We start from the raw sequence: 27,430 nt of genomic DNA, 5'->3' as shown, positions 1-27,430 counted from the left end.
CCTGTGTCTCACTCCCACCTTTCAATACATCCATCCCTCCAGTGCTGAGCTCTACTCTATTTATGTGGAATCTGCTATTTTGCTGTCATCACCCATCACATTTAATTCACATGTTAGCCTGGAAATTCACTATGGCAGGTCAAATAGAAGTGCAGCTACTGAGCACTGACCCATATGCTAATGCAAATTCTTTACATGTAGAAAGATATTTGAGAGTATTATGAACATTTTGGTGAAAAAAATATGCAATGTGATTTCATTATTCTTATTTTACTTGCATACCTCAATACAACATTTTTTAAATGTCTATTTATTTTTCAGCGGGTGGGGGGGGGGGAATGGGCAGACAGAGAGGGAGAACACAGAATCCAAATCAGGCTCCAGGCTCTGAGCTGTCAGCCCCAAAAGTGGTGTTGGAACTCTGGAACCATGGGGATCATGACCTGAGCACAAGTGGGATGCTTAACTGACTAAGCCACCCAGGTGCCCCAATAGAACATTTTAAATAGTTTTATTAAGATGTAATTTAGGTACCATAAATTTAGGTACATAAACAAGTCAATGTTTTTAGTATATTTAACTAAAACCATAATGTAATTTTAGAATATTATTTATCACCTTCCCCCCAAAACTCCTCCATTCTTCCCCATCTCCAGGCAAACACTAATCTACTTTGTTTCTAAGATTTGCCTATTTGTGGATATTTTATATAAATGTGTTTTCTATAAACACATACAATATGTGTTTTTCTTTTTTTTAAAACGGGCTTCTTTCAGTTCACACGACAATCTAGTTTTAAGTTGTTTGACCTCAATATTCTGTCTGTGAGGATAAAATGTCATCCTTGAATTCTTTTATGAGTTTGAGGATTGGGTATAATTTTCATGACAGAAAACTTAAAAACTGGTTAAAGCAAGAGGACTTTTCTGCGCCAGGTAGGTTAATCCATTTTGCCAATGTTAATATACAAGATTGTGCAAGCATGAGCCACGGAACAATGTGTGTCCATGGATCCCTAAATTGACATTGTCCAGGAGAATTTTGGGGGAAAACAAACAACAACAAAAACACTGCAAGTCACAAACAGGATCCATTAAAAGACAAGTGTAGTTTAAATACTTATGAAATGTAGTTTAACAGTTTAATTTCCCATCCTTGGAAAACTGGTGATTGCAGAGTATTTAACATAAATCCATATAAATTTGTGTTTCGTGGATAAGGGGCCTTTCTGAGCTAGAATCCTTAGGAAAAGCAAATAGAACTTTACAGAGAAAGTAAATTCTCCCTTCTGCCCTTTCCCCCTCTTTTCTCTGGCAGGGTTGATACTCATTACAGTTTGCTCAAATACTTGGAAGAGAATTTAGAGCCCTCCCCCCAACTTCTGATTTTAAAGCCAATAGATGATGAGGTTTATTTGCATATTTCCAGTCACATAAGCAGCCGTGCAGTGGAAACAGTGTCAGACTCCATCCTCCCTTCTCCTCCTCAGAGGGAACCTGCCACTTCTAACTGCCCTGCCCTCCGTTTTAAAGGGCAACTTGCCTCACGCTGAACCGCGCCTCCAGCCTGCTCCCGTCTCAGGCTCAGCTGGTCCAACACTGTTCGCGCTCCTGCCAGAGCCCTGTAGCTCCTACAGAGAGCCTTGCCCGGAGATGGAGAGCAAAACCCTGTTCCTGATGGCTCTGGGCATATGGCTCCAGATTCTGACCACCACCCGTGGATGGGTGGCTGCCGACGACAGTAAGTTTTGCGTGTACACTCCCCTCCACCTGCAGACTTCACTCTGTGGCCACTTCCACAAGTTACAAGGATGGGAAGGAGGAAACTGAAAGGGGTTGCAGAGGCACCCTGGAAACTTTCCTAGCCAGAGCGCCAGGCCGGGAGAAGAGTCACTGGGCTGGCATCCGGGAGGGGCAGGGAGGGAATTCTCCCTCCGATCTTGCTAGAGTCTTGCTGGAGTCTTTCCCTCGTTGATCCTTCCGATCTGGCTGAGGCCATATTTCCGGGTACGTAGGCTCAGAGACGAAGAATAGCTGGTAGCATGAGGGGCGGACAAAGAGAGGTCGGAGGAAGGACTTAAATGGTGGAGATCCATAATAACTCTCTCGCATGCGGGCTCTGGAATGAAAGGCGCGCAGGTCAAGGTGACCCTGGCGCAGCCGCGACCCGGGCTCCGGCCTTCGTGAGCACCGACAGAGTGGCGGCTTCTGTAGGAGAAGGCCACGAAGAGGAGGGGAAGAAGCGTTGTGGGTATCTTAGAAGCACGGGGCACCAGCTCTCTGCCTTGACAGCGTAGTGGGGGACTGAGTCGCGTAGGTGGCAGCGAGTCCTGCTGTGCCAGCAGCCTGCACCCCTTCCGCAGCTGGGAAGCTCGCCAGTTTCCTTTCTTTCTTTCTTTCTTTCTTTCTTTCTTTCATTTTCTTTCTTTCTCTTTCTTTCTTTCTTTCTTTTTCTTTCTTCTTTCTTTCTCTTTCTTCTTTCTTTCTTTCTTTCTTCCTCTTCCTCTTTCTTTCTTTCTTTCTTCTTTCTTTCTTTTATTGAAGAGGGAGAGAGCGTGCATGAGTCGGGGAGGGGCAGAGAGAGGAGACATAGAATCCCAAGCAAGTCCCTTTCAGCTTAGAGCCCCACGCTGGGCTGAACTCAGGAACTTTGAGATCATGACCTGAGGGGACTGAGACACCCAGGCACCCCTCCCTAGCTTCCATTCTTGCAGATGCAACTTTTCTTAGCACCCAGAAAACCTAGGGAAGAGTTGACCCTCCTGATAACGTGTCGCAGGGACTAGCTGTCTGTCGCCACTGACTTGGGGGTTGCTGGTTTTGCAATTGGCTACCCTTAATGTCCTGGGAACTCACTCCTGCTCTGACCTGAGAAGCAGCTGCTAGCAGTGGGGCTTCAGGGAGTTTACCCTTGAACCTCAGTCACCACCCTGGAGCCCCTGGCTTGCTAGGGTTAAGGTGCTACAGGAGAGATGTGAATTTCTTTATTGTAGGGAAGACACAGGCCCAGCTCCAGACCCTTCCACTATGGAGGCAGCAGGCCTGCCCTTGAACTTTGGTTCATCTAATATACAACAACAACCAAAAAACAACTGAAGCAAGTTATAAAAGGAGGCAACATTTTTTTCTCTCTTCCCTGGTAAAATTGCATTTAGGTCAGTGTCACTTGGATGTGCTCTCAGGTAGCATGTCCACAGACGTTCAAGTTATAGTTAGGTTTGTCCATGACTTTTCAGTTGAAAGTTTATTTCAGCAGTGTGTTGTGATAGAACATTTTTGTTAGGGTTATTTTTAAAAAAAGTAGATTTCATTAATATGATTGAATAAAAAAAGTATCTTTTCTGTCAAATCAGTTTAAGAATATTGGAGGTTCAATTAGAAAGTCTTAAATATCTTATATAGTGTCATGTTCCCTTCATAGTTCCAAGAAAATGGTAGGAACAAACTCCAAATTCTTATTTAAGAAAATACACCATGGTGTTCCTTTTACCATAAACACACGAATATGTGTTGTCCACAGTTTGTTTTTGCTGGCTCCTTAGCAATTCATGACCCTAAATTCCTGGTCTAGTCAGTGTCACCTCTCTGGTTTTGAGATTCCTCAACTCTAAAATCAGGAGTTCAGACTGCACTCAAAATTCTCTTAGGCTGGGGTGCCTGGCTGCCTCAGCCGATGGAACATGCGACTCTTGATCTCTGGGTTGTGAGTTTGAGCCCCACATTATGTGTAGAGGTCACTTAAGAAAATAAATAAAATCTTGAAAAAAAATTCTTGTAAGTGCCTCTAATTCATACTCTTTGATTTAAGTAGACACTTTGTGATTGATGAATTAAATTGGATTTTAACCAACACGTGCTTTTCCTGGCTGTAAATGTATTAAGGGAAGAATCATTTTTCAGTAGACTTGAAATTAATCCCTCCTATCCTTCCCTCCCACTCTCACTCCACCACCCCCCACCCTTTATATTATGCCTCTCCCATCACAGCAAATTTCCACCCCTTTTCTCCTCCAAATGAATTCATCTAGGAATGTAAGAATTTCATAGCCAAAGGATACAAGTGTGAGAGAATGGTAAGCAGCACCTTCTCTGGGCTCTGACTTTACTTATTCTTGATTTTTTTCTAAGATGAAAGTAAGGATATGAGGCACTGCCCTCAGGCTCTTTGTTCTTGGAGCCACCTCAGTCTCTGCAGAGCCTCATTAGGAAACTTGAAGAGCTAAGCAAGGAGCATATGGGTCAGTGCTCAGTAGCTGCACTTCTATTTGAACTGCCATAGTGAATTTCCAGGCTAACATGTGAATTAAATGTGATGGGTGATGACAGCAAAATAGCAGATTCCACATAAATAGAGTAGAGCTCAGCACTGGAGGGATGGATGAATAGTAGTATTGAAAGGTGGGAGTGAGACACAGGGGAAGAGTTAACAATGGGAAATTTTCACTTTCTTTCAGGCAGTGTACTTTTAGCTTAGCCTTCCTTCTTTGCTTTATTTTGGGAGGAGAAATTGGGCTATCTAGTTTACTGATTCTGTTTTCACAAACATCTTTTCCATACAAATGAAAAGCAAATCTGTTAGGTGTCTACATTGGAAAAGACTAATCAATTCCGTCAAATAGGATGTTGATTTTTTTCCCCTCACCAAACTTTTTTTTTTTTTTTTCCCATTCAATTTGGTTTTTGGCACTCTGCAGAAGCTGCCTGAGTCAGTAAGTATGACTATCAGTTTCAGAGAGAAGGTGAATTACTGATGAAGTCCTTTAGGTGTGTGTGCATGTGTGTGTGTGTTGAGGGTGGGGGGGGGTTGGTTAGAAACTTAAAGGGAATTGCATTATAATTGATCTCTTGTACCTCATCTTCAAATGCATGCTTATCCTATCCATCTGGTAACTGTGAACTGCCTTTAGAATATCTTTTCTGGAGAAGTGTCTATTCATGTCTTTTGCCCATTTCTTCACTGGATTCTTTGTGTTTTGGGTGTTGAGTTTGGTAAGTTCTTTATATTTTGGATACTAACCCTTTATCTGATATGTCACTTGTGAATATCTTCTCTTATTCTGTCAGTTGCCTTTTAGTTGTGCTGATTGTTTCCTTCGCTGTGCAGAAGCTTTTAATTTTGATGAGGTCCCAGTAGTTTATTTTTGTTTTTGTTTCCCTTGCCTCTGGAGACGCGTTGAGTTAGAAGTTGCTGTGGCCAAGATCAAAGAGGTTTTTGCCTGCTTTATCCTTGAGGAATTTGAGGCTTTCTGTCTTACATTTAGGTCTTTCATCCATTTTGTGTTTATTTTTGTGTATGGTATAATAAAGTGGTCTCCAGGTTCATTCTTCTGCATGTCGCTGTCCAGTTTTCCCAGCACCACTTGCTGAAGAGACTGTCTTTATTCCATTGGATATTCTTTCCTGCTTTGTCAAAGATTAATTGGCCATACATTTGTGGGTCCAATTCTTGAGTCTCTATTCTGTTCCATTGATCTGAGTATCTTTTTTTATGCCTGAACCATACTGTCTTGATAATTACACTTTTGTATTACAGCTTGAAGTCTGGGATTGTGATGCCTCCTGCTTTGGCTTTCTCTTTCAAGACTGCTTTGGCTATTTGGGGTATTTTCTGGTTCCATACAAATTTTAGGATTGTTTGTTCTAGCTCTGTGAAGAATGCTGGTGGATGGAACTAAAGTGGATTATGCTAAGTGAAATTAGTCAGAGAAAGACAAATATCATATGACTTTACTCATATGAGGGCTTTAAGACACAGAACAGATGAACGCAAGGAAAGGGAAGTAAAAATAATATGAAAACAGGGTAGGGGGACAAAACATAGATACTCTTAAATATGGAGAACAAACAGAGGGTTACTCGAGGGGTTGTTGGAAGGGGGATGGGCTAAATGGGTAAGGGACATTAAGGAATCTACTCCTGAAATCATTGTTACAGTATAAGCTAATTTGGATGTAAATTAAAAAAAATAAAATTAAAGAAAAAAGAATATCTTTTCTGGGATGCTCAATATTTCTTCTTTCCTAGGAACAATAACATACCCTCCATAAATTTACCTTTAAAGCGCTTTCACCTCTCAATCTAATTTCATCTCTGTGAGTTATTATCCATGTTAAGTAAATACCTTGTCTTTGTTTATACACTTAGAATTTTAGCTATTTAAGAATTTAGAAATAAAGATTACATAGTCAAGAAATACATTAACTTGTAACTTGCCTGGTATCCAAGTCCTACCTTAGTGCTGAATAAGGCCATCTGATGGGAACAAGTCAGAGTGGTTACGTTGCTATGATAAGTTGAATTCAGGATGGAAGCACTTATAAAAGAATATACCTTAGGCAGCCCCCTTCCCACTACCCTAAGGTAGCTTTAATTTCTAAGGGGATCTGATAAAAAAGATCTTTATCCCCTTAGAAAGATAAGTGCAGTCATTAATATCATTTTCATGTATGGAAATCAGTAATTCCCTTAGTAACAATTGAGTCAAATCACTTCATCTGTCAGGCAAGAGCAATTCTAGTGTATACTGGAACAACTAAAAGTAACAGCTGGCCCATATCAATTGTGTGAAAAGATAGGCTTGGAAAGTACATTCATCTTTAGGATGCTGAGACACTCTTACAAACACCAGCAGTGTGAAAATTTCTGTCAGAATGCCAAAGAGAAAGAAAAACTGACTAAACACTAATACCATTTATGATCATGTATAGAACTGACATAGAATTGAAAACAGCACATAGCATATAGAGTGGTGCAATCTTCCTGTCAAATGCTTCATTATGCTTTCTGTAACTTAAAATAAAAACTAATCTCCTTGAGAAGTGAAATAAAAGTCTCCAAATACAAATTTGTTTGAGAATGTATGAATTTCCTTTTTTTTTTAAATGTAGAAGTTATGTACCGAACAGGAAATGTTGGTAGTGGAAAATTGGACCTCTCAATGGGCTATGCAGATAATCTGTATAGAATCTATGAATTTAATAGACTTTTTTTCATGGAAATTCACAAAGCTAGCCTTAATAATTTCTGAGAATATCCTTAGTTATTTCAAAACCACCAGCAACTCTAGGGCCATCATGTTGCATAACTCTAGGGGAAAATAGACCAAAGTGAGTGGCATCCTCTGGAGCTATGTAAAGCAGTAGTCTTAAATAACAGTTTAACAAATAGGTGGTGGGTGGGATATGTCTGCCAGGTCACTTGGATGATTTCTACTTCGAAAAGATTGATAATCAAATATGTTAAAATAAGATTATTGCGGAAGGATGAGTTATTTGATGTGGAGAGATGAGACAAGGTGAAACTAATTTAGTTTGAAATTTTCTAAAGCGCTTCCTAACAATTAAAAAAAAAACCTTCTTGGGTATTTAGAGCAGAATACCTTCTTGGGTATTTAAGATTTAAAAATCTACATTTTTTTCTACTATCAGGCAAATAATAAGGCCATCAGAATACTACCTGGTTAGGAAGGAAAAGGAAGACCTGCATCTTCAAATAAGATGGAAGGCCAACTGTATTTTTGATGGGTGAATGGCTTTCAAGTGCAATTTTACTATCTGTAAATAAAAAAAGCCTTAAATAGCAATAGTTTACCACACTCTCTTATTTGAATAAATTATCTTAGAATGTTCAGGTGCTAGAGATGAGAGAGAGAGAGAGAGAGAGAGAGAGAGAGAGAGAGAGATCAGCTTGTCACCTATAATGAATGACTTAGTAAGTAGCCACAATATTGCTTTAGGAATTTTAGAAAATAATTAAAAAGGAAAAAGTTGACCAGCACTCAGCTAGCTACATGAATACCTGTATATTCATTATACCATATCATTCTTGTTTTTATTTTGGCCTGGCTTTTGCAATGTTATTTGAAATTACAGATTTTCAGCATTTGAATTGTGAAAAGAGTAAATTTAGATTAAGAAATTAGAAGTATCAATTATTTATCATCTGAGTTTTAAGTAGAGGAATCTAAAATCTACAAATTATTACCATTTTATAGTAAATAATTTTTAATTTTTGTCTTGACAAGAAAGTAAATAATTTCCCCTAATATAACTTCCCTTTGATTGTGTTTGCTTTGTATAAGAGTTTGATTTTATTTGCAGCAAAATTTATTTCAAGCATTCACTGTGGTATTAGATGAAGGTTTATCAAAATTTAGAGTTATTGTCAAGAGAGTCAAATGGTAGGCTGAAGTTTATTTCTCTCCTTATTCACTTTGGGATTGACTATGAAGAATCAAAGTGGATTCTTTCCCAAACCTGCTTTGCTGTAGTTTTGTAACGACAAAGCTATAAGCTATGACTTTGTGTAGAAGACAGTAAAGACATAAGAAATAATAGAAAAAATATTTGGGTAAAGTATTAACCAGTTCACACATATGCATTTTTGAACAACCCACTAAATGATTTTTCAAAAATATTTTTAACTGAGGTACCTTGCTATGGGGGTGGGAACAACTTCATATAAAAACTTCCTCAAGCTTCCAAATTTTCTTACTGCTATTATTTTTTAAAGTTATGCTATTGCAAAGGAAACAACCTTTTCTCAAGCCTATTATACAACATTTTGGGAAAAGCATTATGTTGATATAATCCAATATTGAAAGAGGGTGAAAAATAATATATGAAATAAGTGGAATTTTACAATGCAAGAGCCATGAGCCAATGTTCTTTAGGAGAATGAGTTTTGAATTGTAACCAAGAGACCTGGATTCTGGTCTCTGTCAACTTCTATTACTAATGGAGAATTAGTCATTCTCTTGCTTAACCGACTGAGCCACCCAGGCACCCCAAGTCATTCTCTCTCAATCTACATTTATTAAAAAAAATAGAAATAAAAATATCATTGGTGGTAGCTGCTTATAAACCTAAAACATACCATAACAACAAATAAAACAAACAACCCTCCAATTAGCCACCTATCCAATTTTTCCTTTTCAGGAATTACAGGAGGAAGAGATTTTATAGATATTGAAAGTAAATTTGCTCTAAGGACCCCTGAAGACATAGCTGAAGATACTTGCCACCTCATTCCTGGAGTGACAGAATCTGTGGCTAACTGCCACTTCAACCACACCAGCAAAACCTTTGTGGTGATCCATGGCTGGACGGTAAGACAGTCTTTTTGGGAAAGAGATTGGGGTAACCCAAGCATCTTGACCCCGTGATGAGTTGTTGGGAACCCCGTGATGAGTCTTCATATATCCTGTACTTCTGCTTGCTTTCCTATGGCCTTACTTCATTTTTATTTAAAAAAAAATTTTTAATGTTTATTCACTTTTTGAGAGACAGAGCATGAGTGAGGGAGGGGCAGAGGGAGAGGGAGACACAGAATCCAAAGCAGGCTCCAGGCTCTGGGCTGTTAGCACAGAGCCTGGTGCGGGGGTCAAACCCACGGACAGTGAGATTATGACCCGAGCAACCCAAGCGCCCCTCCTATGGCTTTACTTTAAACTTGAGTACAGGCAATTCTGGCTCAGGGTGGGATTGTGGAACCTAAAATCACAGGTTCATGAGTATTTCCCCCCAGATAGTGCCTACCTTCATTTTATCACCGTCCATAGTTGGTGCCCTTGAATCAGCCATTCTTGTGAGTTGGGAAAACAAGGCTTTGCTCACCTACAGAGCAGAATGTACATTTTCAGTTTAGGAAACCAGTACACACCTGGTATGATCCTGATTCATGTAGCACATTGCCAAAACACATGCTTTCCTAAGGGAAACAACCTGTCAGAGGGAGGAGAGGGTTAGAGTGGAGTGAGGAAGTATTGATTCTGGCTCTGGCTTTGCCATTCTCCAGCTCTGTGAAGTGACTGATGCTACTTCTTATCTCTGGGCCTCAGTTGACTGATGTGTAAGACAAAGAGGTTAGACTAGTTGTCCCTCTACTTCCAACATTCTCCAATTGTAAACTTTAGGGAACTTTTTTATAGATGACAGAGGGCTAGCCAGGGAAGTGTCACGCAAAATCATTAGAAAAGGTGAAAACTGTGGTTACATTTAAAGAATGTGAATAGGTGATGTGGATTAAGGAGTGCACTTGTGATGAGCACCAGATGTTGTATGGAAATGTTGAATCACTAAATTTTACACATGAAACTAATATTACACTGTATGTTAAGTAACTGGAAATTAAATTAAAGCTTAAAAAAAGAAAACAACAACAACAAAATAAAGAATGTGAATAAAGTAGTGCTCTCTAAATATGTGGCAGTCACTTTACATGGTTCAGTTCTTACTTAACTACTTCAGTTGGTTTTTAATATTTTAAAACCCTAGTTAGCAGATTTCATCTTTTATATAAAAAGGAGTTATATAAAATGGGAAGTTAAAGAGAAATTATCTTTCCATTATGTTGGAGCTTGTGAATATAGTAAAGATACTAAATATATCCTAATGAGATGAATTAGAGAAGGATTGATAGACTTCTAGTCTTGACTTATTTTCCTGTGTAACTTAAGTACCATTCTTATTAACAATATAGGATAATTGCTATAACTTTATGGAGATTAAGGCAACTACTAACAGAATTTAGATGGATGTTTATTTTTTAAACATCTATTTACTAAGTTAACATAATAAATTACATATCTTATGATAAAATTATATATTCAAATTATTAACATGGATCTTTTTATATTTAAGAGATTTAATAAGAAAAAGTAATTGTTGGTAGTTTTAGAGATGTTTTGATTGTATATAGAGTTTTAATACCTTTGTAAAAAGTATAATAAGCTTAATAAACATTTTATATGGCACAATAAATTGAATGTCTCAGACCTCACATTCTTATCCCCTGAGAGAACTTGATGCTTTAAGAATTTTTAAAAAGCATAGTTCCTTCTCATGCAAAGATGACATAACTAACCCAGTATCAGTATATAGTGCCAATTTCTATTATGGGTCCTTCTGCCCACTAAACCCACCATATTCTTCATATCATGTGTCCTGACATTTTGAGTGCCTGAGCTCAGAGGCTAGGCCATTGGCTGTGGGACTGACTTTCATCATAAAAAGCTAGCTGGTTGGTCTATTCAGTAACTAATCTAGCCATAGAAAGGCTTCAGTTCACCTGTGAATCTGAGTCAAAGATTTAAAAACTTTGTGCTGACTTAAGGAACCTTAGAAAAAAACCCTAGAAAAACTTTTTAGAGTTAAAGAAGGTTTCTTTTACACCCCTTTGTTCAGGGGTACTTACAGCAGTATTTTATGTTGAATTAAAAAAGAAAGGAGTATCTGTTGGGATGAGCACCGAGTGTTGTATGGAAACCAATTTGACACTAAATCTCTTATTAAAAAATAAATAAAATAAAATAAAATAATACAAAAAATAAAGTTCTTCCTATGATTAAAAAAAGAGAAAGGAGTAGATTCATTTTTAGACAGTTAATAAAAGTATCAGTCACTGTAAAAATAAGTTGGGTTTTTTGCTCTTTGATAGATTGCTTAACTTGGAAACATTGATAGTACAGAAAAACTTATAATAGGAGCTTAGAGCAAGCAAGATTTTTCTGCCTTATCTGAGGTAAGCTGTTCAGCAACTCAAGGTCATAAGACTAAGGGAAATGGGGAAATTCTTTAGTTTTGCCATGGAAAATCCAAAAGAATGCTTAGCATGTAGTATGCTTAGGGCACATCCCAGAAAGCTGTTTAGACACAGCTGTCCTGGAGCTTTGCCACCTGCTTAGTTTTCATAGACCAGTGCACTAAGCACAGAGTTCTCATTGTGGTAGGAGGCCCTCATGCCAGCTAAAAGGAGGAGTGGTTAATGTTTCATTCTGAAGAACTGATATCATCCTCTCTAGAAAGGCAGTTGAAAAGTGTGGCAAGCCCCCAACCACTAAGAGAGGAGAAGAGAAGACAGGACCAATTCACAGGAATTTGAGGCTAGGTTGGTGTTCTAGCCTGTTTCCTCAAAGACCCAGGCTGTGCTTAGACTTAAAGCAACCTCACCGAAACATGTTCAAAGAAGGTTTATTAAATGAGTTTCTAATGAGCCAACGTCACCTTTGTACCTTTTTTTCTTTTCTTTTTTTTCTTTTTCTCTTTATGCTTTAAAGAGAAAGCTATGCTGGCAATAGCTTTAATTATATCACTGCAGGTAGACTGGAAGTCAGAATGGTTGCAAGAAGACATTTATGAGGTGGTGGGTAACTTCAAGATCATCTGAATCCAACTCCTTTGTTTTGTAGGTGTCCTAAAAGGTTAAAACAGTGCCTACATTCATAGAAGTAATTATTGGAAGAGCTGGGACTGGAACCAAGATCTCCTGAGTTTCAGGCTTGCTTTTTCCTACCACAGCAATGAGGTGAAAAGCTGTGCAGTTGTTAGTGTCAGGAGTGAAACAAGAACTCAGGTTTTGATAGTTTTAGTCTAGAGAATAAAGTAAACAAAATGGAAGCATAAATCTGAAAGAATCCACCATATAAGATCAAAGTTCCAAATGAAGCCCACTGGTTTGGGAATTCAAGACTCCTATATTTGCTTTTGGAATTATTCTAAGAAGAATATAGGTTTTATAGATCTCCCTTCAAAAGCTGCCTTAAATGTATATTTCAGAACCTTCTTTGTTGAGTACGTATTTGAGTAACTTTTACTATGGCTACAATATGATTTCTATCAGGTCATGGTAGAGGTGGGGAGATTTGGGGATTTGAATCAAGTTACTGTTACATGCAGGTTCATGGAAGGGTGGTGGAGAATTTTATAATTCGCTTTTTTAAAAATGTGTTTTGATTATTTTAAAGTGTGCATCTTTGCAGAAGTGTCTGATGTCCTCTCTGAAAGCATAAATTAAAATTTTACATAAAAAAAGTTAATGTGAGAACTCTATAGTTCTTTTGACTTTGAATTTTGGGGCTTTCTTAAACAAGAGGTAAAGAATTACAGTTGGCAGTCTCCTTATCTCCAAACAGAGCCAATCTAATTTGAGAAATGTGACTATTAATCCTCAATAATTTCCACTCTGAAAATTAAGAATTTGAGAGAATTGTAAAAAAAAAAATCTGAACTGAAACTGATCATTTTCTTATGTATTAACAGATTGATAAATAAATTTACCTTCTGTTAGAATTAGTATGCTTAAAACTTTTTTTCATCAGCACATCAAATGTTGTATGTAAATAAATGACTCTTAAGAAAAAAAGAGTGCATTCACATCCTCCAAACTAATTTTGTTGGGAATAAGTTATTAGCCTAGTTGAAAGTAATTGAATTAAATTTATTATAAAATAGTCTATAGCTCCAGTGCAAAATTTTAGCTTATTCAGATTGATCTTTCATATAAATTACTGGTTTTACAGAATTCATAAACCAAGCTTTTAAAAATTGGTGGTGTAAACCGTAGTCTGCCATTCCTTACCTCAACACCCTTCTTTGGCATACTCAAATTTGCCTCATAAAGTGGAGTCACAAGTCTCTGAACACTGTTTTGCATGGTTTGAGTTTTCTTCCTGAGTTAATGGACAACCTTTCAGATTTGTTTGTTTTCTTTCCATTCAGCATAAGTATATTAGGCTGTCATATCTATAACAAGTTGTATGTGGGTATTTTAAGAAAGCTTGCATCATCCTTTTCAGGTGACAGGAATGTATGAGAGTTGGGTGCCAAAACTTGTGGCTGCCCTGTACAAGAGGGAACCAGATTCCAATGTCATTGTGGTGGACTGGCTGTCACGGGCCCAGCAGCATTATCCGGTGTCTGCGGGATACACCAAGCTGGTGGGAAAGGATGTGGCCAAGTTTATCAACTGGATGGCGGTAAGATTGGGGGAAGAAGCCTTACATGCCCAAAACAGATCTCTTGGCCAGAGTGGGACAAATGGCTGGTCTTTGTTCCTTTTCATCTGGGGCAATTCAAATCTTCAGAATAGGCATGGTTATTTTTCAGCCAGAAAGCAGTATTATGATAAGAATGATAAAACTGTAAAGCCAAAGCATAGTCCTGCCCTTCCCTATCGATATTCTCATAGTGAATAGATCTGGTGAGACCAATAAGTGATTGGGCAAAACAGACAAAAGCTTGTTATTTCAGGGCAAAGGGAAGATGTCAGGTTCAGCCAAATCCTTCCTTACCAGTTGACTGGCACATGGAAATGTTATGTTGGCTTTGACCCATTAGAATACCAATCTCTTTCATGAAAGTATTAATAATACCTATTGCTTAGTGTAGATTAAAGATCCAGATTTTTGTTGAGGGTTAGGGGAGTGATGGATTTGAGCCAGGAAGAAACTGGCAAGAAAAGTCTGTAGATATGAGATGGCTAAGGGTCAGGACTTCTGGCTTAGCTGCCACTTTTATTCACTTTTTTCCTGAGGTCATCCTCTGAAAATTATCTTTGAAATGTGTCTTGGCATTGGTTGAAAGGAGGCTAATACTCTGACAGGGCCAAAATATTTAAGCCAGATATGTGGAGGTAAAAAATAAGCTGGGTTTATTGGACTGACTGTTAGAAGATAAAAGTTCTTGAGGTACCTATGTGGTTCAGTCGGTTGAGTGTCCAACTCTTGATTGTAGCTCAGGTCATGGGCCCAGGGTTGTGGGATTGAGCCCCGCATTGGGCTCTTGCCCTGAGTGTGGAGCCTGCTAGAGATTCTCTCCCTCTCTCTCTCTCTCCCCCTCTCCCCAACTTGAGCACACTCCCTGTCTCTAAAACTAAAGAAAAAAAGAAAGATTAAAGCTCTTTTCTTGACTCTTTTGCTTATCAGGAAAGTGAACCTGGGAAAATCAGATCACCTGCCTCGACCTCAGGCTTATTATCTATTGAATAAAGAGGATGGACTATATGTGTCTGCGATCCATTCCTGCTATAATATTTTCTGGTTTTAAGACACTTCCTGGCTAACTTAAAGAATAAAGTGATGTAGGGTATTTAGAGTAGGGAATACTGGCTTAAAGTTAAATATATATTTAATGTATGTGTTTATCTACATATAGATACACACACATATACATATATCTACATATAAATATACAGCTATACATACACATGTACATGCATACATATATTTTCAGATAAATGAAAATTCACATTTCCATACATTTCAATATCAGATGTATGGAAAAAGTTTGTAACTTAAATATGTTGTTAAAGAAAGAGAAAATCTCAACTCTAAAGTGTTTCTTTGATCTATACCACAAAATTTAAATAAGTAGAATTAATTTTCAGTATAGCCTGCATTTCCAAAACAATATTTTTCATTTAGCTTTGATCTTTTGTACAGAACTGTAAGAACCCCTTTTTTCTTTTTCTCTTCCAAAGGAGGAATTTCACTATCCTCTGGACAATGTCCATCTCTTGGGATACAGCCTTGGAGCTCATGCTGCTGGCATTGCAGGAAGTCTGACCAATAAGAAGGTCAATAGAATTACTGGTAAGAAAACAGTGCCAGTAGTCTATCACAGAAGAGTCGAGATGCCTGTCATTTGGAAATAGAATAAAAATGTTTGTAAAATATATCTATATGTGTGTGGTGTTCCTCTCTGCTTGCCAAGCCATTTGATTATATTATGGGAGCACTTTTTTTCTGGAGAAGGAGAGAATATGGGCACTAGCTGTCCTAGACATACCACCTACTGTCAGAAGAAAGAGCAGAGTTAAGCACAAAAAGCCCAGTGGTCTCTGGGAAGCTCATTTCCATCCTCCTGGGCTCTGTGCTTTGGTGGTATGTATGTCACATTTCACATCAGTACTGGGATAAATGAAAAAGGACCAACACCAGAGCCTGTTTGGAAAAAAGAAGGCAGTCAACCAGGACAAAGGTAGTAGATGATTTGGCATGCATAAAGAAAAAGAACGAACTCACCACTCTTTGAAGTCCTTCTCAACAGGTTCAAAAATAATTTACAAAAGGAGATCTAGCTATTCTGAATGAAATTGCTATTTAATAGCAAGTTTCAGAGACTCAAATTCCTTTCAGAAAGAGCTAAGCCTACTTCTATGACTCTCAGTAACTTGATCCAATCACTAGGATAAGGAGCTAATAAAAATCTATGTGGCTGCCAGTTACATTCAAATGATAAACAATTGAATGCCAAGGTGACATTAGCATTGTCTAATGCTAATGGAGACTAAAATTAATGGGAATTAAAAAATATGTGAGGTCTTTTTTTTCCCCCCCTCATTAAGGACTAGATCCAGCTGGACCTAACTTTGAATATGCAGAAGCTCCAAGTCGCCTTTCTCCTGATGATGCAGATTTTGTAGATGTCTTACACACATTCACCAGAGGGTCACCTGGCCGAAGTATTGGAATCCAGAAACCAGTAGGACATGTTGACATTTATCCTAATGGAGGCACTTTTCAACCGGGATGTAACATTGGGGAAGCTATCCGTGTGATTGCAGAGAGAGGCCTTGGAGGTAAATATGATTTAGAAGTTAATTAAACATAAGTGTTGTTCTTAATTCTTATTGACCCAGTCTTCTACCCATTCCCCACAAGTATGCAATGTGTATGCAAATGTGTATATTAAAGTATACACATTTAGCCAAGATAATTTCTGAAGAAGCTATCATATTCAGCATAATCACCTTTATACCTTAGTACTTCCTTTGATCAGATAGACAAACATTTTTTTCTTTTATGTATTATATTATAGACTACAATACTGAGTGAGTACTAAGCTTCCAGAGATAAAAGAAAAGAAAGGTGAGATCTATACAAGAAAACTCCATTGCCTTGGATAATAGCAGCATAAAATGACTTCTGGCACATGTTGTTATATTCTGAATATAGTTGTGAAACCATAAGATTTATTTTTAATTGATTGAAAATAAAGGGCATGTTAATTAGTCCAAATTAATTTTGTTAGCCTTTTAGAGAGAAAGTAAAAATAAGAAACAAATCTCCATTCTCTAAAAATAAATATTCCAAAATTTAAAGAAGAAAATATAATTTAATATTGTCTTAATATTTACTTCAATAATCATGTTTGTGTTAAATTTATAATTTGTTTTAAGGGATCTTTGCATCCTTTGTGGGCAATTAAACTTACCTGTAGATATTGACTATAGGTCTTTTGTGCACATGTTATAGGACTTACAGCATAATGCTACTATTTTTAATTGTTATAGAAGCTTATGGTAATAGATACACTTTTATTACATTACTGATTATTTCTGTGATTCATTTAATGCAAAAATCAGTAGTGACACAACCTCCAATTATACATAGTATCTACGTTAAAATACTATTCATTTAATAATTTTGCCTTTTGTGATATTGTTTCTAGGTCCATGTAGAAGTATTTTATGTTTTCAATATAAGAGAAGGTTGTGACAAACTGGGGGAAGTCAACTTCTGCCTTGAATGTCTCTTACTTAGATCCTCATAAACATACAAATATAAGACAGCAGAAAAGTCAAAAGTTCTCTGCAAATTTGCAATTTTAACACTCTTAGAGATAGGTAAGAAACTCCCATCAAGAGTACCTCCTTAAATAGGACTTACATCAAGGAGTCATAGGACTAGATTCTTAGGTAATTTTATTCTGACACCACATTTAACTAGTTTAGACATGTGAGATGAAACACTCATTGTGGACTTTCATGGAGTTAAATTTTCTTTTTGTCTCTTGTTCTCCAGATGTGGACCAGCTAGTGAAGTGTTCCCATGAGCGCTCCATTCATCTCTTTATTGATTCTCTGTTGAATGAAGAAAACCCGAGTAAGGCCTACCGGTGCAATTCAAAGGAAGCCTTTGAGAAAGGGCTTTGTCTGAGTTGTAGAAAAAACCGTTGCAACAATTTGGGTTATGAGATCAATAAGGTCAGAGCCAAAAGAAGCAGCAAAATGTACCTGAAGACTCGGTCTCAGATGCCTTACAAAGGTAGGCTGGAGAATGTTGTAAATGAGGAAAATCAGTTTGATCATATTTTTTTATCACACTCATTGCATCACATGTACCGAGTCTGTCCATTACAACAGAAGTAGTGCAATGATTTTATTAAACCCTGAACCCTCACTGTATTTCTGTTGCTAGAGAGGGAGTTGTACTGGTCCATTTTACTGAAGCTCTCAATTCACGTTGCCAGTAAGGCCCAGGGTACAACCTGCATTAACCTCTGTAATAGTCTTGCTTGCCACCCTTCTCTGTAATTGTGACCATTAGCATGGGCTAGCCCATTAGAACCAGGCTCAGAGCTCATTTGAAACCATCTATCTATCTAGGGCCAGCAAACCAAGGCCCAGGAGGCCAAATCTAGCCCCTTACCTGCTTTTGTAAATAAAGTTTTATTAGAACACAACTACACACATTCATTTTTTGTTTTTAATTGACTAAGGGTGCTTTTGTGCTACCACATTAAGTAATTGGGACAGAGACTGTATGGCCCACAAAGCCTAAATTATTTACCATCTGGCCCCTCACAGAAAAGGTTTGCCAACTCCTAAAGTTTGCTTTAGGCAAGAGCTATCTGTATTTTAAAATTCAACTATTCCTGGGAGAGAGAATATACCAAACCTGTAAGATATTTCCATTTTGTCATTAATTTGTTCCCAAGTGAATTTCAAACTTGGCAGCTTATTTAGAGCAAGATTTATACAGATTGAGGGGAGACAAGAAAGGAGATAATTAGGTAAATCTAGCAAGAGGAACTAATCCAGAAAAGCTAACTTATGTGGAGTCCAGGGAGAAGTCCAGGGGAAGGGATGATACTGAAATACAGTTTTCCAAGGTAAAAATGTATCTGATAGAGGCACCCACTTGTAAAGTGTGTTAAAACTTCTGTAGAGGTGTATTTGGTTGCCCAGAGGTTTAGAGCAACAATAGTTCAAGGAAACCTTTTAAGCAACGAGGAAACCCTTAGTTTCCCTGACTTTTCAGAATGAGAAAAGTGTGTGTGAGGTAGAGAGGAGGGTGGAATCTTTTGGAGACCTGGTGGGTATTACTCATCCCCAGGCATCCTGCTCAGTGCCATGCAGTGCTCCGTCACTGTTCTTGGGGTCACTGCAGCAGTATCAGCTTCTCCTGCTCTGGTCTATGGTGAGTCCTGCAAGGGCTCCACTGAAGAGAAACAGTTTCTCTTCTACTCGTTAGTAGCTGTGTGTTAAGCCTGCTGTGTTTCTTATCCCCTTAACCTCCCTCCATTCCATCTACACAGGGGTTTTAGTAGAGAGAACAGGGAAGAGATGATGTAGAAGTTCAAGTACTTGCTTCCAGAAGCTCTCCCAAACACTTTAAGAACTGGCAGTCTTTATAGCCTCAATGATGATTCAATTAATAAGTTTTATTGTGAGCCTGCTATAATACCTACTCTGTGCTAGATGATGGGGGGATAAAGAGGATAAACATGATCCTCTGACCTGAAGGAATTTACACATAGGGTAGAGTGTCAGACATACTCATAAAACATGAAAAAACACAATCACAGTGTTCCATTAACAAATGCCAAATATGCTTTATACAGATATTCAGGGACAAGATGGCCAAGGAAGGGTATAGTTCATGAAGAAAGAATCATGTGTAGTTTGGTTTCTTGATTTGATTTCCCTTGTACCCAGTCAAAGATGACTACAATCTAGGGCTGCTTGACAATTCAGATATACCTAGATTCTTCCTATGCACTGAAATCACACTTTTCTAAAAAGGAGTGGAATTCAAGGTCTGAAAATTTGAGTAACAAACACTGTGCAGACATGAAGAAATCTTTCCAATCCACAGTGTTGGTTGTGTGTGAGCACTTCTTATTTAATCACTAGTGAGGTAGTCTGTGGTTCTGAATTGCCTGCTTATTTGGGGGCTGTGATGTTTCCATAAAAACTGATTAGCACTTGTTCCAATTTTTTCCTTATAGTCTTCCATTACCAAGTAAAGATACATTTTTCTGGGACTGAGAGTGATACACAGACCAACCAGGTCTTTGAGATTTCTCTGTATGGCACTGTGGCTGAGAGTGAGAACATTCCTTTCACCCTGTGAGTAACCACTTGACGTTACCTCCAGCATGTGGGTTTATCATGGCACTGCTAACTGCCTTTGGTCCCTAGAACAGAAGAAGAGTAGAAAAAGAGATATTCAACAGAATTTTTAAAAAATGTTTTATTTATGCAATTTGAGAGAGAGAAAGTGCATGAGCAGGGGAGAGACAGAGAGAGAAGGAGAGAGAGAATCCCAAGCAGGCTATGCACTGCCAGTACAGAACCTGACACAGGGCTGTGAGATCATGACCTGAGCCAAAATCAAAAGTCAGATGCTTAACCAACTAAACCACCCAGGCGCCCCACAACAGAATTTTTTTTAAAAAAAAAGCTTTATGGAGACGCCTGGGTGGCTCATTCGGTTAAGCGTCTGCCTTCGGCTCAGGTCATGATCTCGCGGTTCGTGAGTTCGAGCCCTGTGTTGGGCTCTGTGCTGACAGCTCAGAGCCTGGAGCCTGCTTCAGATTCTGTGCGTCTGCCCTTCCCCTACTCATGTTCTGTCTCTCTCAAAAATAAAATAAACATTAAAAATTAAAAAAAAAAGCTTTATGACAAAAGATATTCACATGGTACATACAATAGCATAAATTAGAAATAAATAAGTACCCAACATTGAGGCAATGGTTAAATGAATTGTGGTTTAATAAGTCACTAAAATCTATCTAGTTTCTAAAACCTATAATTATAGAAAAACAGGTAAAACATGGTGAAAAATAGAAGGTAAAATATGAAGTAAACAAAGAAAGAATAGAGAATTATATGTATGCTATGATTGTAACAAAGTAAAAATGTTCACATAGCAGTACAGATTGAAAGAGGATATATGAAAATGAATATAATGTCTCTGAATGATTCATTTATGGATTTTTTCTTAAGAATTGTATTAAATAGTTCACACTTTTAGGGTAAAAGTTAGAATAGATTAAAAGGGTGTAGATGTCTTTTAAAAGTCACTAAATGCCATTGATCTTCATCTGGAATATTTTTTTGGACACTTTTTGTATTTTTAAGTTATCTCCCAAACAACAAAGCTATTTATGCCTTGGGAGGAAGAACAATGAAAAAACAAAACAAAACAAAACAAAACAAAAACAAACAAACAAAAAACACAGAACTAACCAAATATGCTGATTTTTTATTCAGGCCTGAAATTTCTGCGAATAAGACATACTCTTTTCTAATTTACACGGAAGTGGATATTGGGGAACTGCTAATGTTGAAACTCAAATGGAAGAGCGATTCATACTTCAGCTGGTCAGACTGGTGGAGCAGCCCTGGGTTTACTATTGAGAAGATCAGAGTAAAAGCAGGAGAGACTCAAAAAAAGTAATTAAATCAATTTCTTTCCATTCACGTTGGGCTTACCCTGTCATTACCTTGGGAGGGTACTCTTGGAGCCTTCAACGTTCAGGTGGAACTTTAGTAAGCTTTGTCTTTAAAACTATATCATCTAGATAATTACACCTATAATTTGGGGGAGGAGTGTTCTTTTATTATCATTACTAGGGAAGTAATAGTATTTCTGAATTTCATGAAAGAAAACATAAGCCCTGAACTGGTCCCGATTATTGACCGAGAGCTGAGATGAGGATCTCAGCTTCTATTTTAGCACTGTTTCTTTTTTTCAATATATGAAATTTATTGTCAAATTGGTTTCCATACAACACCCAGTGCTCATCCCAAAAGGTGCCCTCCTCAATACCCATCACCCACCCTCCCTCCCTCCCACCCCCCATCAACCCTCAGTTTGTTCTCAGTTTTTAACAGTCTCTTATGCTTTGGCTCTCTCCCACTCTAACCTCTTTTTTTTTCTTCCCCTCCCCCATGGGTTTCTGTTAAGTTTCTCAGGATCCACATAAGAGTGAAACCATATGGTATCTGTCTTTCTCTGTATGGCTTATTTCACTTAGCATCACACTCTCCAGTTCCATCCACGTTGCTACAAAGGGCCATATTTCATTCTTTCTCATTCCCACATAGTACTCCATTGTGTATATAAACCACAATTTCTTTATCCATTCATCAGTTGATGGACATTTAGGCTCTTTCCATAATCTAGCTATTATTGAGAGTGCTGCTATAAACATTGGGGTACAAATGCCCCTATTTTAGCACTGTTTCTTGCAAGTACAAAACAGTTGTGGAAAGAACCTCAGAGATGTCACTTTGACATTCAAAGATTAAAACCAACATCTTCAAGAATGAGATTCCAAGGTATCTTCATCCATCTCCCCAACCCCACCTCACATATATCTATAAAGAAATTGAATAGAGAGCCCCAGAGATTTTAAAACTTGTACACTAAATTTATAGGGATTTTTGCAAACTATAGTGTTCCATTATTGGTAATAAAAATGACTCTTAGTGAGATAAGTCATACAGAGAAAGACAGATACCATATGTTTTCACTCTTATGTGGATCCTGAGAAACTTAACAGAAACCATAGGGAGGGGAAGAAAAAAAAAGTTAGCGAGGGAGGGAGCCAAAGCATAAGAGACTCTTAAAAACTGAGAATAAACTGAGGGTTGATGGGGGGTGGTTGGGGAAGAGGGGAAAGTGGGTGATGGGCATTGAGTAGGGCACCTGTTGGGATGAGCACTGGGTGTTGTATGGTAACCAATTTGACAATAAATTTCATATAAAAATGACTCTTTAAATTAGGAATGATAAATTATTTCCCTCTGGTCATTTTCTTTTATAACAAACAAAACAAAACAAACAAAAAGGAGGTTGTGGATGGAGAGGCTCTGCACAGCATTTGTTTCTCTAACAGGGCCAGTTGAAGGATGGTTTGTGAATTCCTTAATGTAGATACAAAGAAGTGGTAAAGTGGATCTTGTATTATCTCATGGTGAAAGCCTTGTGATTTTAAGGTTGCTCCAAGCTGTCCAGATTGACTACCTTTATTGCTAAACTGTGATTAGGCCCTCAAATAACCCTATGATCCAGATGTATTGCTGACCAGAATGACCTAACTTTAAACAGTGAGCTATTAGAAATATCAAAACAATTAATCAGACTGATCATGTAGGATTTAAAGATCCTTGACCAAACCATATATTTTTGAACAGTTGTTTTTATTTTCCCTTATATGTTTACATCCATTTTATTCTACAGGGTAATCTTCTGTTCCAGGGAGAAAGTATCTCATCTGCAGAAAGGAAAGGCATCTGTGGTATTTGTGAAATGCCATGACAAGTCCCTGAATAAAAAGTCTGGCTGGTGAGCATTATGGACTAAAGCTCTCTGGATATCCTGAGCTTGCCCTCTGAGGGACACTGCTTCATACATTGCTCTTCATCTTATGACTAAAGACTTGCACTGATTCTTATTAGAATCTTCAGGTGGTCTTTCTTAGCCCTTCCATATTTACACATCAGACTTACCCATTTACTTTTCTCAATACTTCCTCTTTTTTCTTCCTCTTTCTGTTCTTTTATTTTACTTCTTGGGCTGCCACAAAATCTTCACTGCTGCATTTTCTGTATTGTATCTCTGCTAACTTTATGGATCCCGTATACAGAGCATATGACACAATAGTTATAATCATGGCTGAGGGTGTAGCCCCTCCCCAGATGTACCCAGGGGAGCAAAACATCAGCTGCAATACATAGTCCTTCTTTTTTTTAAGTTTATTTATTTTTATTTTGAGAGAGAGAGAGAGTATGCGCATGCACGCACATGCAAGAAAAAGTGGGGGAGGGTCAGAGACAGAGGGAGAGAATGTCTGCGCTGACAACTCAGAGCTCCATATGCTGTTAGCATGGAGCCCCATGTGGGGCTTGAACTCACAAACCCTGAGATCATGACCTGAGCCGAAATCAAGAATCAGATGCTTAGTCAACTAGCCACCCAGGTGCCCTCACATAGTCCTTCTTGATGCTCCAAGTGGCAGCAGACTATAGGACAGAGAGCCAAAAGGGCAGCCATCAAGTACCCATCTCAAAATCACCAAAGATGGGGAGCTAATGGAGTTAGAATTCAGGAGACGGTTCTCTTTTCTATCTCAAAACAATCCCCTGGCCCTTACCTACATGATCTTTAAGACTAATCCACATGACAGTTGTCAGCCAAATCTTTCTAGAGTGTAATATTAAGTGGAGATTCACATGTGGCCTTTCCCAGCCCCTCCTGAATTCTCACATTATCCTACTTTAATTTCTCTGCTCATTCTCCTGCCAGATTCTGAGTACTAATGGGTTAAAGTAAAAGGGGAGGAAAACTTTGATCATGTCATACAAACCAGTGGCACAAGAAAAGAGGGGAAAGGCTAGGCACAACATAATCCTGATGTAGGAAAAACACTCACTTCTGGTTTGTCTTCTCTCAGTTACATTTATAGACAAAAGTACAGAATAAGAATTTCCTAATCAGAAAATCATATTAAAAACCCTATAGGGAATATCTCTATTATTGTAAATTTCTATTTTATGATGTAATTTATCCATGGGTAATTATGGATTATATATAGATTAGGAAAAAATAGGCAAAAAGAAAATACAATCACTCTGACTCTCTCCTCCAGGGACAACTCCCAATTAACATTCAATGTATATTGTTTTAGACCTTCTCTATGTATATATAATATTTATATATTTTTTTATTTTTTACAAAACTAGAATTATGACATACTTTGAACGATAAGATGAAGCCACTTTATGAAAACCATTAACGTAAGAGCACTCAAGATAAATTTGAAATAGAGTAGTTAGTTAATGATATTCAGCCAGGCAGAATAATTGAACATTTACCTAAGTGGAGACTGTTCTACTCAGAGGCTCATTGCTTTGTTTTCCCTCATCAAAAATCTGAGACAATTTCACATTTACTTTAACTTTTAGAAAAGGAATCCTATATGAAGCTTTAAACATGCATTTATGTCACATACAAACATACACAAATGCATATATACTTATATGTTCTCCCCAAATCAAATACAACTTTAAATCTCTGTGTGAATGTAAAAGCAAAACCTGAAAGATTAGGAAATATCTCCAGCTGTTTTAAAAGTATTTCTGGTCATACTATTTATATAAGTCACAATAATATATCTGAGAAAATCTAAGGGTACATTCCTTATCTGATAATAAGATTACTGAGACCACAGATATTTAGGCAGCTGTTTTTATAGATCTGAACTTTATGTGGAAGTAATTATGAACAAGGCTTGTAACATTCTGCAGTTTTTCTCTTCTGTGACTAATCAAAAGTTCTCTGTCTCTTTTCTTCTGATAAAACTCTTCAGAAGTCTCATTCCTCAAGAAAAGAAAATAATCAGCCATCTCATTTGGCAAGTTTTAGAATTAAGAAATCTTAAATCATATCTTGTTTGAAATCATTTGGTTCAGTCCTCTGAAAATGATAGTCCTTATTGGGATATAGCTAAGTAGGTATTAGAGTGTCTTTCATTCTTACAAGCCTGCCATTATCCACATGTGATCCATCATCCACATCTTTCCTGGGTATATATTCACAACATTTGTTCTGATCTTCCAGTTGAATGCTTTTATATCATGAAGGTGGGAGGAGGGATGATTGTAGAACACTAAAGAGGTAATAAATTGCTCCTCCTCTTCTGCTTTTTCTCAGAAACTGGGCAAATGTACAGAAGGAAGAACAGAACACGAATTCCATGAAGAATGGAGTAACTTTTACAACAGATGCCCAGTGCTTTGGATGTTTCAAAGACAAGTTTCCTGAATATTAATCCCAGCTCTGCTTTGTTATTTTAGGATATAATCTCAAATACAAAAAAAAAAGTGACTAATTCAATTTGAAGTGTATAGTGGCCAAATAGCACATCCTCCAACATCAAAAGATAGCAGATTTGAAAATCACTGTTTTGTCCTTTGAGAAAGAATTGAGAGCCATTTGGGCCCATGGTAAAATAATAAACCTTCTTTATATAGTAAGTTTAGTCAGTAGCCTAAAGTTGAGTAGAATTTCATATTTTATTTGAAATTCTGCATTTTCTGGACTGATACCTTCTCAAAGTTTTCTCCAAGTCTGAATATAGAAAATGATTTTTTTGGTGGCATGAATTGCCCCCATTAGTGCAAAATATGTTTTTTGTTTTTGTTTTTGTTTTTGTTTTGGTTTCTGTGTTTTTCAGGATTTAACCAGGACTAGTGACTTGGAGAGAGGAATAGAAGATGATAAATCACTGAAACTTTAAAACATCCCTGCAGTTGGTTGCATCATTTCTAAGTTACTAATTAAAAGAAATATAAAATTTAGATCAATTCAGTCTTAATAGGCTTTATAGTTTAATCTCTCCCCCTCCTTTGTCTCAAGATTGTATTTTAACAGCATCTTCTATGAGCCTGCTATTGCCAGCTCACACATAATTTTAAACATGGGGAAAGAAAATGATACCACAATTTCATTATCAGATTTCTGAAATTGTTTTCATCAGTTTGAGGTCATTTAATATCTTATAAGCCCTATTCAATTTTAGGTTTATCTCAGTCATGCTTTAGTCATACTTTGAGGATGTCTCTTTCTTCCCTGGTTTTGATAAGAAAATATGTGTTCAAGATCAAATTTTGAATCAGGCAAGTTTTAGACAAGGACCGTTTTTACTAAGTTAGGAGATGAAAAAGTATATTTCCATAAACAGTGGTTAAAACCATTGTGGGCAATTAAAAGAATCCTCAATTGCCATAGCTACATGAAATGCCATGAGAGTTATTGTTTTTAACAACTAGTCAATAGTGAGTGAACAGTTATTTATAAATTAGATATCATACTTTCAGAATGATTTTCTCTATATTAATATAAATTGATAAAGAAGTAAAATATCTCAAAGGCTCTTGCTGGGAATCCAAACTGTAAACGTGTGTGGATATCTTAACATATATTCACATATGAAGCCCTGCATATGTGTTTATTATTCAGCATAGCTTGGAAAGTAAAAAATCAAGAGATATAGTATTGGGACATATTGGAGTAGAAATTATTCCAGAAATGCCAAAACTTCAGCCTTTCTTTTGAGAAATATGGTTATGCCTATATAAAGTAATACAAACACTGTGATTAATGTCAGCCAACTTGGAATGAATTTTCTCTAAAAATAAAATGTTGGAGATTTGTTGTTGTCATCCCCCTTTATTGCTAATTCATTAATTTCCTGGATTTGGGTTTTGAACAAGGATACATAAACTTGAGAAAATATGGATCAAATCAGTGTATGGGCCTAGAAACTCTGACTTTTGCAGACTTCACTATATATGTATATTAACAATGCTTTGGCTTTAAATGTTATTTATTAGCTGTAAATATATGTGTGTATAAGTAAAGGGAGATTATATATATTGGAATGGCTGTGACTATCTGCGTTTGTAGACAGGTGGTGCTAACTTTTGTACATGTCTTTATCAGTGATAGTCTCAATGAGCCAACTTACTCTGATGAAATAATACCATAAAGTAGGCTTCTTTTTTCTTTAAGGAAACTTAATTAACTATGTTCAGAAATGGAATATGCTTTTAATAAAATTGACAAAATGTTATTTTAA

The 27,430-nt window shown here is 37.3% G+C and overlaps 1 protein-coding gene across 1 annotated transcript; it reads left to right on the top strand.

Annotated features, from left to right (window-relative positions):
* The first annotated feature begins 1,440 nt into the window (after nt 1-1,440).
* Nucleotides 1,441-27,430, top strand: LPL (lipoprotein lipase). The gene is made up of 10 exons (XM_042934668.1): nt 1,441-1,740; nt 8,936-9,105; nt 13,573-13,752; nt 15,255-15,366; nt 16,122-16,355; nt 17,581-17,823; nt 19,790-19,910; nt 21,057-21,239; nt 23,032-23,136; nt 25,504-27,430. Coding segments are annotated over exons 1-10 (1,437 nt in total). The 5' UTR covers nt 1,441-1,652; the 3' UTR covers nt 25,505-27,430.

The sequence above is a fragment of the Panthera leo genome, chromosome B1 (assembly GCF_018350215.1).
Source record: "Panthera leo isolate Ple1 chromosome B1, P.leo_Ple1_pat1.1, whole genome shotgun sequence".
NCBI lineage: Eukaryota > Metazoa > Chordata > Mammalia > Carnivora > Felidae > Panthera > Panthera leo.
The sequence above is the reverse complement of the archived record's forward strand: the minus strand, read 5'-3'. Positions and strand labels throughout refer to the sequence as shown.